Source organism: Oenanthe melanoleuca, linkage group LGE22 (assembly GCF_029582105.1).
Source record: "Oenanthe melanoleuca isolate GR-GAL-2019-014 linkage group LGE22, OMel1.0, whole genome shotgun sequence".
NCBI lineage: Eukaryota > Metazoa > Chordata > Aves > Passeriformes > Muscicapidae > Oenanthe > Oenanthe melanoleuca.
In genome coordinates, this window is record NC_079363.1 from 1,851,969 (window position 1) to 1,864,044 (window position 12,076).

The window sequence follows — 12,076 nt, forward strand, 5'->3', positions numbered from 1 at the left end:
GGTGCTGCCACACACCGAAGGCGCAGGGCGGTGGTCGAGACCCCCCCCGGTCCCCTCACAGCATCACTCCGCACCCACCTGCGACCCCAACACACCTTTAATCCTCCCACGGGGGAGAGGACAGTAAAAGGGGAGGGGGCACGGAGCCCCCCATCCTGTGGGTGCCTCACGGAAGGTTCTGGCGGCGGCGAGGATGCGGTGTCGGGGGGCTGGGGTGGAGCGGGGGGTCAGGCAGTGCCCTGCTGCTCGGCCGGGGGGGCCGAGGGGCCGCGGGCCACCGAGGAGGGGGACAGGCTGGGGGTCTCCACCAGAGCCACGTCCCGGCAGGCGAGGCAGGCGCCCAGCTTCTCCCGGGAGGCTCCGGGAGCCAGGACGAACTCGTAGGAGAGCCCGGCCAGCACCGCGCCCAGCACCGGCCCCAGCCAGTACACCTGGAGGGGCACAGAGTGTTGGGGTGTCCCAGCGGTGGGGGGGGACAGGAGACCCCACCCCAGTGATGGGGACTGAGCAGAGGAACCTGCCCCAGGGATGAGGAGCCGTGGGGAGGGGGTGTCACATTTTTGGGGGAAGGGGCCCATCCCAAGGATGGGGACGAGGTGGGACCTGTCCCAAGGATGGCAATAAGGGGAACACACCTGTCCTGTGATGGTGACAACTTGATGGCCCAAGCTGGGGACACAGCTGGGAAGGGAAGGGAAGGGAAGGGAAGGGAAGGGAAGGGAAGGGAAGGGAAGGGAAGGGAAGGGAAGGGAAGGGAAGGGAAGGGAAGGGAAGGGAAGGGAAGGGAAGGGAAGGGAAGGGAAGGGAAGGGAAGGGAAGGGAAGGGAAGGGAAGGGAAGGGAAGGGAAGGGAAGGGAAGGGAAGGGAAGGGAAGGGAAGGGAAGGGAAGGGAAGGGAAGGGAAGGGAAGGGAAGGGAAGGGAAGGGAAGGGAAGGGAAGGGAAGGGAAGGGAAGGGAAGGGAAGGGAAGGGAAGGGGGACCGGGAACTGCTGTCCTGGGGTGGGGATGGGACAGCAGCAGTCACCGTAAGGAGGACCCACCCTTATTTGGGCCACTGGGTTCCCCAACTCACCCAATGATCATCCCAGACTCCGGTGATGATGGCCGGCCCCAGAGAGCGCGCGGGGTTCATGCTGCCCCCCGAGAACGGCCCCTGTGGGAGACACGGGGGTCAGGGGCTGGTGGGGTGGGGACCCCCTGGGTGGGTGGGACATGGGGGGGTCCTTACTGCAGCCAGGGCACCGGCAGCCACGGCGCTGCCCAGGGCCAGCCCGGCCTGCGGGGCCGCGTGCTCAGCGGCGGCGAAGGCGGCCAGCGCCAGCTGGAAGGTGGCAAATGTCTCCCAGGCCAGCGCTGTCCCCGCTGTCCCCACCGCGCTCACCTGCGGGAGGGACACCAGTCCAGCACCACAGGATGGGGACAGGGGTGGGGACGGGGATGGGGACGCTCACCCTGGTGACAAGGCCGGTGTCATCTGGCAGCACTGCACGGGCAGCAGCCGAGGCCAGCGTGGCCCCCGCGCACTGGGCCAGGACCCCCGCGGCCCCGCGCAGGGTGCTCAGCTTGCGGGTGCACAGCAGGGCCAGCGTCAGTGCGGGGTTGGCCTGGGGACCCCCGAGGGAGCAGACGAGCCCCCCGGCCACCAACCCCCCAGCCAGCGCCGGCGCCAGTGGCCCCGGGGCTGCTGAAGCCCCCAGGACCACCCCCACGAAGATGAGGGTCGCCGCCAGCTCCGCCAGCACCCCCCGCCAGAAGCGGCGGCTGCGCAGCTCCTGGGGGGACAGCGGGGCTGGGGTCACCCCACAGGCACTGCCAGGAGCGGGTGGCACGGAGAGGGGATGGCAGAGGGGCAGGGGGCCTTGGGGGTGGGGTATCTCAGGGGTGGGGTGCCCAAGGATTGGGTATCTCAGGGGTGGGGTGCCGTGGTAACAGGATGCCCCAGTTTTTGGGTACCCGTGGGGATGGGGTATCTCAGGGGTGGGGTGCCCCAGTTTTTGGGTACCCGTGGGGATGGGGTATCTCAGGGGTGGGGTGCCCCAGTTTTTGGGTTTTTGGGTACCCATGGGGATGGGGTACTTTTGTGAGGGGACCCCCCAGTACAGTGGTGATGAGGTACCCTGGTAATGGAGTGCCCTGGCAACAGGATGCCCCAGTTTTTGGGTAGCCATGGGGATGGGGCACCTCAGCACCTGGGTACCGCGGTGGGGGATACTGGGGCAATGGGGTGCCATGGAAACAGGATGCCCCAGGTACCACAGGGATGGGCCCCTCAGTCCCTGGGCTCTGGGGTGACAGGGTGTCCTGACAACGGGGCCACAGGGGGTGACAGGGATGAAGGTGGGGGCAGCAGCCACGACAGGGCCAGGGGCCAGGGTGAGGGGCACACAGGAACCCCTGTGCTGGGCACTAAGTGACAGGCTTGGGGAGTCCCCATGAGTTAGGGGCTGCTCACCCACCCCCCCGGGCAGGGAGGGACTCTGGGGATGTGGTTTTGGGGGGGCTGGGGGGTCAGGGCCGCTCGCAGGGTCTTACCTCCCCGATGGCCATGGTGCAGCTGAGGGAGAGGGGAGCGCAGAGCACACCCGGGGTGGGGGCACCTCCTCCCCCTGGCACTGCCACCCCTGTCCCTGTCACCCCCCAGCACTGCCACCCCTTGCACAGGGCACCCCTGAGGTGCTGAGGGTGGGGCAGGATTTTGGGAGGGGGCTGCAGGGGTCCTTGACTTGGGCTTGGAGCATCCCTGGGTGCCATGGCAACGCCCAGGACCCTTTGGGGTGTTGCCAGGACAACCAGAGATGAAAGGCCGGGATGAAAGACTGGGGGGGATGAGGGGGGGTCACACATCTGGGATGAGAGTGGGGACAGGGCTGTCCCTTGGGGGGATGGAACACCCGGGATAAACACAGGGACAGGGTGACACAGCTGGGATGAGCACAGGGACAGGGTGGGACTGAGGGGTCACAGGGGACAGGGTGACACAGCTGGGATGAGCACAGGGACAGGGTGGGGCTGAGGGGTCACAGGGAAGGGGTGACACAGCTGGGACAGGGTCCTGGGGGGGCTGAGGGGTCACAGGGGACAGGGTGACACAGCCTGGACAGGAATGGGGACAGGGCTGTCCCTGCTGTGTCGTGTCCCGAAGGGAGCGGAGGGTGTCTCACACTTGTGACAAGAGCGGGGACAGTGTCCTCGAGAGGGTCACACACCCAGGATAAGCTGGGGAACGGGACTGTCCCCAGGAGGGTGTCACACACCTGACACGGGGTGTTCCAGGGGGTGTCACACACCTGACACAGGGGTGTCCCGGGGGGGTCACACACCGGGAACAAGCTCAGGCCCGGGGCTGACCCCACCGTGCAGAGCCCCGTGGGGGTGGCAGGAGGGGTCTGGGGGGGGGACAGCCCCGGTGCCCCCCCGGGCCGTGGCTCTGCCGGCTCAGCAGCGGCCCCGCACGTGGGGTGAGTCAGCGGGCGAAGCCCTGGCTCAGCACGGGGGGGCCCCCGGCGCTGCTGAGCCCGGCAAAGCCAGAACAATCCGCGGCCACAAAGGGCTGGGACAGCGCCGGGACACGCGGGGGGACACCGGGGGAACAGCGGCGATGGTGTTCTAGAGGGAATCCGGGGGGGACGTGTGGGGGGGACAAAGGGGACACGCGGGGGGATATGGGGGGGACACGGCGGGAACACCCCGGGGGACACTGGTGGGACATATGGGCAGCCACAGGGGGGACACAGGGACATTTGGGGGGGACACCGAGCAGGACAAGGGGCCCTGAAGAGGAGCTCCCCCAAACCCTGTGTCCCCCCAGCTGTCCCTGACCCGCAGCTGAGCTGGGTGGGGACCCCCCTTCTGCCCCCTGACAGGATATTCCTGGCGTTGTCTCACCTCACAAACCCTCTGGGGCCCCCCAAGTGCCCCTAAGACCCCCCCCAATCCTGCCCTACAGACCCTCCAGGTGCCCCATCTTGCCCCACGGACCCCCCAATACTACCAGGCCTGTTCTACAGATGCTCAGGTGCCCCCAAGCAGCCCCACAGAGCCCCCCCAAGTGTCCTGTGACCCCCCCAATCCTCCCCACTCCCTCAGGAGCCCCAGGTGCCCCCTTCTGTCCCACAGAGGTGCCCCTAGCACGCCCAGTCTTACCCTATAGACCCCCAAGACGCCACAACCTGCCCCAAAGACCCCCCTCAGGGTCCCCCAATCCTGCCCTACAGACACTCAGGAGTCCCCACGATGCCTCAGAGACCCTGCAGTGCCCCCAGAATCCTCCCATCCTGCTCTACAGACCCTCAGAGCCCGCTAGAAACCCCAATCTCTCCCCACAGACCCCCCCAGGTGCCCCCCAAATTCCCCCTTTCCCAACTCCAAGATGGCGGCCCCCATGCCTGCCTCAGCAGGGGGCGGGGCTTTGGTCCAGTCACGTGACGGAGAAAGGCGCCAATATGGCGGCGGGCGGGGTGTGGTGTCGAACCACGTGATCAGCGCCTCCAAAATGGCCGCGCCCACGGTGCAGGCGGGAAGGCGGGGCTGAGGGGTAATGGCGGCGGTGGGCGGGGCCTCACTTAAAGGGGCCGCGCCGCACAGGGGTGGGGGGTCCGTGACATCCCCCGGCGCGGAGGGGGGGCTCGGTGGGTGCAGCCCCCCGGGGGTTCGTAAGAGCGACCGCCCGGTTGGCGCCGATGAGGCAAAGAATGGATGCGGGACCCCCCTCCCCGTGTCCCCCCGGTGTCCCCCCGGTGTCCCGGGAGGTCTCACTGGGCGACGCTTCATTGGTGGGGAGGGGACACAATATCCAAAGTGGGGGTGAGACCCCCCGGGGGGTTTGTCGCTGTTGTGGGGGTGACCGGGGGGAAACGGGGGGTGACGGGGCAACACCGGGGGGTACCGGGGAGGACGCGGCAGAATCGGGGGGTGATGGGGCAGGACCGGGGTAACACCGGGGGGTGGCGGGGCAACACCGGGGTGACACCAGAGGAGGACGGGCAGCACCGGGGGGTAACGGGCAACACCGGGGGGTACCGGGGAGGACGGGCAGGACCGAGGGGTACGGGGGGAGTGATGGAGCAGGACCGGGGGGTAACGGGCAACATCGGGGGGTACCGTGGGAGGACGGGCAGGACCGCGGGACAACGGGGCAGGACCGGGGGGTGATGGGCAGCACCGGGGGTAATACCGGGGGGTAACAGGCAGCACCGGGGGGTGACGGGGCAGCACCGGGGGTGACACCGGGGGTGACACCGGAGGAGGACCGGCAGCACCGGGGGATAAGGGGGCAGCACCGGGGGGGGTGACACCGGAGCAGAACCAGCAGCACCGGGCGCGGACCGGCGCTAGGACCCGGCGCGGCGGGGCCCGCCCGGATTCCAGGCTGGCTCCCGGTGTGACGTCACGCCCGGTCCCGGCCCCTCGCGCTCGGGAAAATGCTGCTCTCGGTGCCGCCGCGCTCGGGGCTCCCCGCCTTCGCCTACAACAAGGGCGGCAAGAAGGTACCGGCCCGGCGGGGGCGGTGACCGGGGGGGCCCGGGGGGCTCGGCCCGGTGTGGCGGGGGCAACGAGCGGGGGCGGGTCCCGGCGGGACAGGCCTGGGGGGGGGCGGGGAATGGGGTTCTGGGAAAGGGGGGGGACACCCCTGAGAGCCACCCCCCCCTCGGGGACCGAGCGGGGACACCCTGCGGGGATCGCCGCTCTCCGCCCCTCCCGGTGCGCTCTGGGGGGGTCCCGGGTGTGCGCCCTCCCCCCAACCCCGTTCGTGCCTCAGTTTCCCCCCCCGTGCTCGGTTAATGGTGGTGGGGGAGGGGGAGGGCAGCGAGGAGGGGGGGTCACCCCCATCCAGTGCGGGATTTGGGGGGGATACGGGGGGCTTTGGGGGGACGTGGGGTGGCACTTGGGGTGGGGGACGGGGGACAGGGACACTCCTGGGGGGGTGGTGAGGACAGGGGGATGGCAGAGGGGGTGGGGGGGAACACTCGGACCCCCTTAGTGGGGGGTGGGAACCCCGATGGAGAGGAGGATGGGGACCCTCGGGGGAAGGGCGGGGGTCCCGGGGGCGGGGGCAGGAGGGTGGGGACCCTGCAGGAAGAGAGATGGGGACCCCCAGAAAGGAGGATGGGGACCCCCGGGGGTTGGGAGGGATGATGGGGGGCAGAGATGGGGTCCAGGGATGAGATAATGGGGTCGGGGGGAAATGCGGGGGTCCTGGGGGAGGTGACGGCGTTCCGGGGGGGATGAGGGATTTTGGGGGGGCCCGGGTGATTCATGTTTGCCCGTTGACATCAGCCCGGAGGTTTCCAGCCGCCTCGGGGGTCCCCGGGAGTGGCGGGGGGGGAGGTTCCCCCAGGGTGGGCAGAACCCCATTTTGGGGGGGTTCTAGCAGCCCCTCCCCACATCCACGCTGTGTCCTTTGTGGGGGAGGATTTTGGGGAGCCCCGGTGGGTACTGACCCCCTTCTCACCCCCCCAGCAGCCCTATGTGCCCCCGGCCCAGCCCCTGGGCCCCCCCAGCCCCAGCCCTGCCGGGGGGGCCCCGGACCAGCTCAGCAAGACCAACCTCTACATCCGGGGGCTGCATCCCGGCACCACAGACCAGGACCTGGTCAAGCTCTGCCAGCCGTGAGTGGGGCCGGGGTCCTGCTGTCCCCCTCCCCACAGAGCCCCCCGGGGGGGGCTGGGGGTCCCACTGGGTTCTGACTCCCCATTTTTTTTCTCTAGCTATGGGAAGATCGTCTCCACCAAAGCCATCCTGGACAAGACAACCAACAAGTGCAAAGGTTGGGGGGCAGCAGGGCTGGAGGGGCGGGGTGTGGGGGTGCTCTGGAGGGTCTCTCTGACCTCCCACCCCTCCCCAGGTTATGGGTTCGTGGACTTTGACAGCCCCACAGCCGCCCAAAAAGCCGTGACAGCGCTCAAGGCCAGCGGGGTGCAGGCGCAGATGGCCAAGGTAGGGACCCCCCCCCCCCCCCCGACCCCCAGCGCCCCCCCGGGACACCCCCCAGGGGCTCAAGCAGCCCCCTGACCCCTCCCACAGCAACAGGAGCAGGACCCCACCAACCTGTACATCTCGAACCTGCCGCTGGGCGTGGACGAGCAGGAGCTGGAGGCGCTGCTGAAGCCCTTCGGGCAGGTGGTCTCCACCCGCATCCTGCGGGACCCCCACGGGGCCAGCCGGGGGGTGGGCTTTGCACGGTATGGGGGGGCCTGGCAGGGCCCGGGGGGGGTGGTGGGGCTGGGGGACACGTGGAGGTGGGGGGGTCCTGGGAGGATGGGAGATGCACAGAGCTGGGGGGGCTGCAGGGTATGGGGGTAAATGGGGCTGGGGGGGGGCTCAGGAGGATGGGGAGGGCTGGGGGTGAGAGATTTGGGGGGGGCTGCACAGAACTGGGGGGGGCTGCAGGGGATGGGGAGGGCTGGGGGGGCTCAGGAGGATGGGGAGGGCTGGGGGGCAGAGGGATTTGGGGGGGCTGTAGAGAGCTGGGGGGGGCTGTCAGAGCTGGGGGGGCTGCAGGGGATGGGGGTAAATGGGGATGGGGGGTCTCAGGAGGATGGGGAGGGCTGGGAGGGAGAAGGATTTGGGGGGGCTGCACAGAACTGGGGGGCTGTCAGAGCTGGGGGGCTGCAGGGGATGGGGGTAAATGGGGATGGGGGGTCTCAGGAGGATGGGGAGGGCTGGGAGAGAGAAGGATTTGGGGGGGCTGCACAGAACTGGGGGGCTGTCAGAGCTGGGGGGCTGCAGGGGATGGGGGATATGTGGGGCTGGGGGGACAGAGATTTGGGGGGGCTGCACAGAACTGGGGCAGTTGTCAGAGCTGTGGGGGCTATACAGAGCTGGGGGGGCTGCAGGGGTGTGGAGTTGAGGGACTGCACATGGGGGAACCTGAAAGGGTGAAGGGTATTGGGGGGACCACACGAATCTGGGGGGGCTGCACGGGGCTGGGGGCGCACAGAGCTGGGGGGGCCCCGCCCGCGGCCCCCGGCCCAGCCCCGCTCCCCCCAGGATGGAATCCACCGAGAAGTGCGAGGCTGTCATCACCCACTTCAACGGGAAGTTCATCAAAACCCCCCCGGGGGTGCCAGGTGGGCTGGGGGGGGCTCTGAGAGGGGATTTTGGGGGTGCTGGGGGCTGGCTGGCAGCACTAACACCCCCCCCCCAGCCCCCCCAGACCCCCTGCTCTGCAAATTCGCGGATGGGGGGCAGAAGAAGCGGCAGAGCCAGGGCAAGTTCGTGTCCAACGGCAGAGCCTGGGCCCGGGACGGCGACACGGTGAGGGGGGTTTGGGGGGGTTTTTGGGGTGCTGGGGGGGGCTGCAGGGCAGCACTGACCCTTTCCCCCTCCCCAGGGCACCGTGACCTTGGCCTACGACCCGGCGACGGCGCTGCAGAACGGGTGGGTGCCCCAGGGCCCCCCCAGCCCGGGTGGGGTGGGGGCTGCCGGCCCCCCCGGCCCCCCCAGCCCTGACCCCCCGCCCCACAGGTTCTACCCGGCTCCCTACGGGCTGGCCCCCGGCCGGATGCTGCCCCCCGCCGCCCTGGCCCCCTACCTGCCCTCCCCGGTGTCCTCCTACCAGGTATGGGGGGTCTGGGGGGGTTTTGGGGGGAAGGAGAGGGGGGGTCCTCACCTGGAAAAATGGGGAGTGGCTCAGCTGCTCCCACCTGGTGCCACCCACAGGTTCACGGCCCCACCTGGATGCACCAGTCCTACCTTGTGCAGCCCACGGTGAGCCACGCCCGGTGCCACGCCCGGTGCCACGCCCTGAGGGGTGGTGGGAGCCCCACCCACACCTGCCCCGCCCTGATGGGGGAGGGGATGCTGGAGCCCCGCCCCCCCTGCCCCACCCACCTTTGCCTCACCCCTTGTAGCCAAGAGCCACACCCACCTTTGACAGGCCCCACCCATTTTGGTGTCACTTTGGGGGTCTCTGGGCCCTGTCCTGTGTCCCCTCCCCATGGGTGCAAAGTCCCCATGTCCACATTGTCCCCCAGTGTCCCCCATGTCCCCCGTGCACTGTGTGTCCCCAAAATCCCAGTCCCTGCATGCCCTCCCACTTTGTCCCCTCTGTGTCCCCATGTCCCTCTTCCCAGTATCCCCTGTGTGTCCCCAAGGTCCCTATCCCTGTATCCCCCTCCATATGCCCTTACTGTCCCCATGGCCCAGGTCTCTGTGTCCCCCCAGGGCCCTCCATGTCCCCATGGCCCTTGTGTCCCTGCTCATGTCCCCATGGCCCTGGTCTCTGTGCCACCCCAGGTCCCTCCTGTGTCCCCATGATGCCCCCGGGCTCCCCCGTGTCCCTGTGGCCATGATCCCTATGTCCCCATGGTCCTGGTCACTGTGTCCCCCACTCTGTGTCCCTATGTCCCCACACTGACAGTGCCTTGCAGGGCACTGTGCTGGCCCCCCTCGTGTCCCCACCATGTCCCATGTTCCCATGTCCCATGTCCCCCCCATGTCCCCATGTCCCCCCATGTCCCCCCATGTCCCTCCATGTCCCCAGGCTGATGCTGCCTTGCAGGGCATGGTGCTGGCCCCCCTGTGTCCCCATGTCCCCGTGTCCTCTCCATGTCCCATGTCTTCATGCCCCATGTCCCCCCGTGTCCCCACGCTGACGCTGCCTCTCAGGGCACGGTGCTCGCCCCTCCCATGTCCCTCCCATGTCCCTCCCGTGTCCCCATGCCCCGTGTCCCCTCCATGTCCCGTGTCCCCGTGTCCCCGCAGGGCGCGGTGCTCGCCCCCGCCGTGGACCACGCCGTCCCCCTCCAGCCCTCTGTGGTGGCCCCCCTGGCCCAGCAGCTCGGCCACCTCTCACTGGGCAGCGCTGGCACGGTAAGACCCCCCCGAGACCCCCCGTCCGACCCCCCCCGACCCCTCCCGGCCCCCCCTGACGCCCCCCACGCTGTCCCCCCCAGTACGTCCCCGCTGCCGCCGCCGTGCCCGGAGCCTTCATCCCGCCGTACCCGCCGGTGCCCCCCGCCCTCCCGCTGGAGGTGAGTGCGGGGAGGGGCCGGGAGGGGCTTTTTGGGGGGGGGGCAGGAATTGGGGGTGCAGGGTTTGGGGGTCCATTAACCCCTCCCCGCAGGACGGCGGAGCCGCCCCGACCCACGGCCCCATCGAGTCACCGTCCGAGCCCGGCGCCTTCCCCTACCCCTACCCCAAGTAGCGGCGGGGGGGGCCCGGCCCGAGGGACCCCCCCAGATCCCCCGGGAGGGGCCGAGCCGGGACCCCCGCCCGGCCCCAGGGACCCCGCACCCACCGGGAGGGGCTGCACCCGGACCCCCGCCCGGTGCCCCCCCCAAACCGGAGCCGCCGCCCCCGGAAAGCTCCGAGCCCCGGTCGGGGGTCCCGGGGTGGGGAGGGGGAGTCCCGGCGCTGGGGATGGGATGGGGGGGTCCCCGCTGCCGACCCCCCCCTTCCTTCCCGTTCCACCCCCTTCTCCCCCCCTCGGAGGGCTTTTCTTCCTCCCGCGTTTTCTAAAAAACTAAAAAAAGGAAAAAAAAAAAAAAAAAAACTAAAAAAGCCACACAGAGATAAAAAAAAAAAAAAAAAAAGAAGAAGAAAAAGGAAAGGCCAAAAAAAAAAAAAAAAAAAAGAAAAAAAAAAAAAAAAAAGGACAAAATGGCAAAAGCCGCCGCCACCGCGCGCCGCCCCGGGGGGGGCCGGGGGTCCCGGCTGCCCCCCCCTCGTGCTTCCAGGGCCCGCGGCCCCGCCGGCCCCGGTGCCCCCCGTGCCTTCTGCTGCCCGGTGCCCCCGGCTCGGGGTCCGGGGTGGTTTTGGGGAGGGGGGGGCCATGGAGAGCCCCCCGCCCCCCACCCCAATCTCCGGGCACCAGCCCCCCCGCAGGGCCGGGGGTGCTTCCCTCCCCCCCCCCCCACCCAGCCATTCCTGCCCCAGGGGGGGTCGGTCAAGTGCAATAACCCCCCCCCCCCTCCCCAAAAATCCCCAAATCCCACCCCAGCTTTGACGGGCGCCCCGAGGGTCAACCAGGCACTTTAGAGCCCCCGCGCCCCCCCCGGGGGGACCCCGGCCCCCCCCGCCCCCCGCTGTCCCCCCCCTCGCCCAGCGACAATCAGGGGGTCCCGCGGGGGCGGCGCTTGCAACCAAAGATTGGGGGGGGGGTCGCGGGGTGGGGGGGGGGAAGCTGAGCAGCCCCGGCCCCCCCTTTCCCCCCCCCAGGCTTCGCACCCCCTCACCGGGGGTCTGTCCGTCCGTTCCCCCCCCCCAAAATCGCTTCCAGCTCCGGGGCCCGGCCGTGCCCCCCCTTTCCCCCCCCCAGCTCTGCCCACCAGGGGCCTCCCGGTTCTTCCAGCCCCCCCTCCCCCAATGCAGGGGGGTCCCCAGAGGGGTCCCCACGACCCGCCCCCCTCCCCCCGGGGCAGCGGGACCCTCCCCCCCCGCCACACATCTACCTCACCCACAGCTCGGGGGGCGCCCAGCCCCGGTCTGGGGGTGTCGGGGGGGGGGGGTTCAGCTTTTTTACCCCCCCCCCCCCCTCCCCCAGGGGTGAAGCCCCCCCCTCCCGGTTTCCAGCCATCACCCACCTCCCCCCGTTGCTGCTACAGCCCGGCCCCCCCCGGGCGCGGCCCCTTTGGTCGGGGGGCTGTGGCCCCCCCAAGGAAGGAACCAAAGAGGGAGACCCCCCCCCTAAACCCCCCCCTCGGGGCTGGGGGGGCGCTGGGACCCCCGTGCTGAGCCCCTACCCCGCTGCTGGTTTGGAGGGGGGGCTGAGATTTGGGGTCCCATCGGTCCTGGAGGGAGGGGGGGGGGAGAGGGGGAGGTGGGGGCTGAGACCCCCCCCCCTCCCCCAAACCTCCCCCCCACCTCCGGTCCCGCCCCCCCCCAAGCCCCCCCTTTAATTTATACGTAGCGCATTTTGTACAGGTTTTTAAGTTGCTTTTTTTTAAAAAAAAAAAAAAATCTCGAGAGGTTTCTAGTTTTGTATTTTCTTCCTCCTGCTTCCGCGCTCGCCCCCGTCCCCCCCCCCCGCGACCCCCCCCAAATCCCCCGCGACCCCCCCCCCCAAAACCCCCCCCCTTCGAGGTTGTTTTTTTTTTTTTTTTAAATAAAAATGGCAAGAAAAAGAAAAACGTTT

General features: G+C 69.2%; 2 protein-coding genes across 3 annotated transcripts; one reads left to right on the forward strand and one right to left on the reverse strand.

Moving 5' to 3' along the window:
• Window positions 1–221: 221 nt before the first annotated feature.
• MIP (major intrinsic protein of lens fiber) lies at window positions 222–2,547 on the reverse strand. The gene is made up of 5 exons (XM_056515019.1): window positions 2,533–2,547; window positions 1,452–1,772; window positions 1,229–1,381; window positions 1,073–1,153; window positions 222–431 (listed from the first exon to the last, which is right to left on the reverse strand). Exons 1-5 carry the CDS (start codon window positions 2,545–2,547, stop codon window positions 228–230), a joined length of 774 nt encoding a protein of 257 aa, XP_056370994.1. The 3' UTR covers window positions 222–227.
• Window positions 2,548–5,323: 2,776 nt separating this feature from the next.
• RBMS2 (RNA binding motif single stranded interacting protein 2) lies at window positions 5,324–10,547 on the forward strand. Of its 2 annotated transcripts, none has more exons than XM_056515000.1 (13): window positions 5,324–5,486; window positions 6,463–6,608; window positions 6,708–6,766; window positions 6,845–6,936; window positions 7,024–7,181; window positions 7,990–8,069; window positions 8,147–8,256; window positions 8,333–8,379; window positions 8,467–8,560; window positions 8,662–8,709; window positions 9,706–9,813; window positions 9,897–9,974; window positions 10,067–10,547. In XM_056515000.1, exons 1-13 carry the CDS (start codon window positions 5,421–5,423, stop codon window positions 10,145–10,147), a joined length of 1,167 nt encoding a protein of 388 aa, XP_056370975.1. In that variant the 5' UTR covers window positions 5,324–5,420; the 3' UTR covers window positions 10,148–10,547. The 2 variants fall into 2 exon arrangements, with proteins under 2 accessions (XP_056370975.1, XP_056370974.1); XM_056514999.1 differs by having other exon boundaries at window positions 5,328–5,486; window positions 6,460–6,608.
• Window positions 10,548–12,076: the final 1,529 nt, after the last annotated feature.

Coding starts and splice junctions, on each gene's coding strand:
- MIP (XM_056515019.1), bottom strand. Junction 1,382..1,451: donor ACACCGGCCTTGTCACCAGG/GTGAGCGTCCCC, acceptor TCCCTCCCGCAG/GTGAGCGCGGTGGGGACAGC. Junction 432..1,072: donor GAGTCTGGGATGATCATTGG/GTGAGTTGGGGA, acceptor GTGCCCCTCCAG/GTGTACTGGCTGGGGCCGGT.
- RBMS2 (XM_056514999.1), top strand. CDS start 5,421: ATGCTGCTCTCGGTGCCGCCGCGCTCGGGGCTCCCCGCCTTCGCCTAC. Junction 8,070..8,146: donor AACCCCCCCGGGGGTGCCAG/GTGGGCTGGGGG, acceptor CCCCCCCCCCAG/CCCCCCCAGACCCCCTGCTC. Junction 8,380..8,466: donor GCGACGGCGCTGCAGAACGG/GTGGGTGCCCCA, acceptor CCCGCCCCACAG/GTTCTACCCGGCTCCCTACG.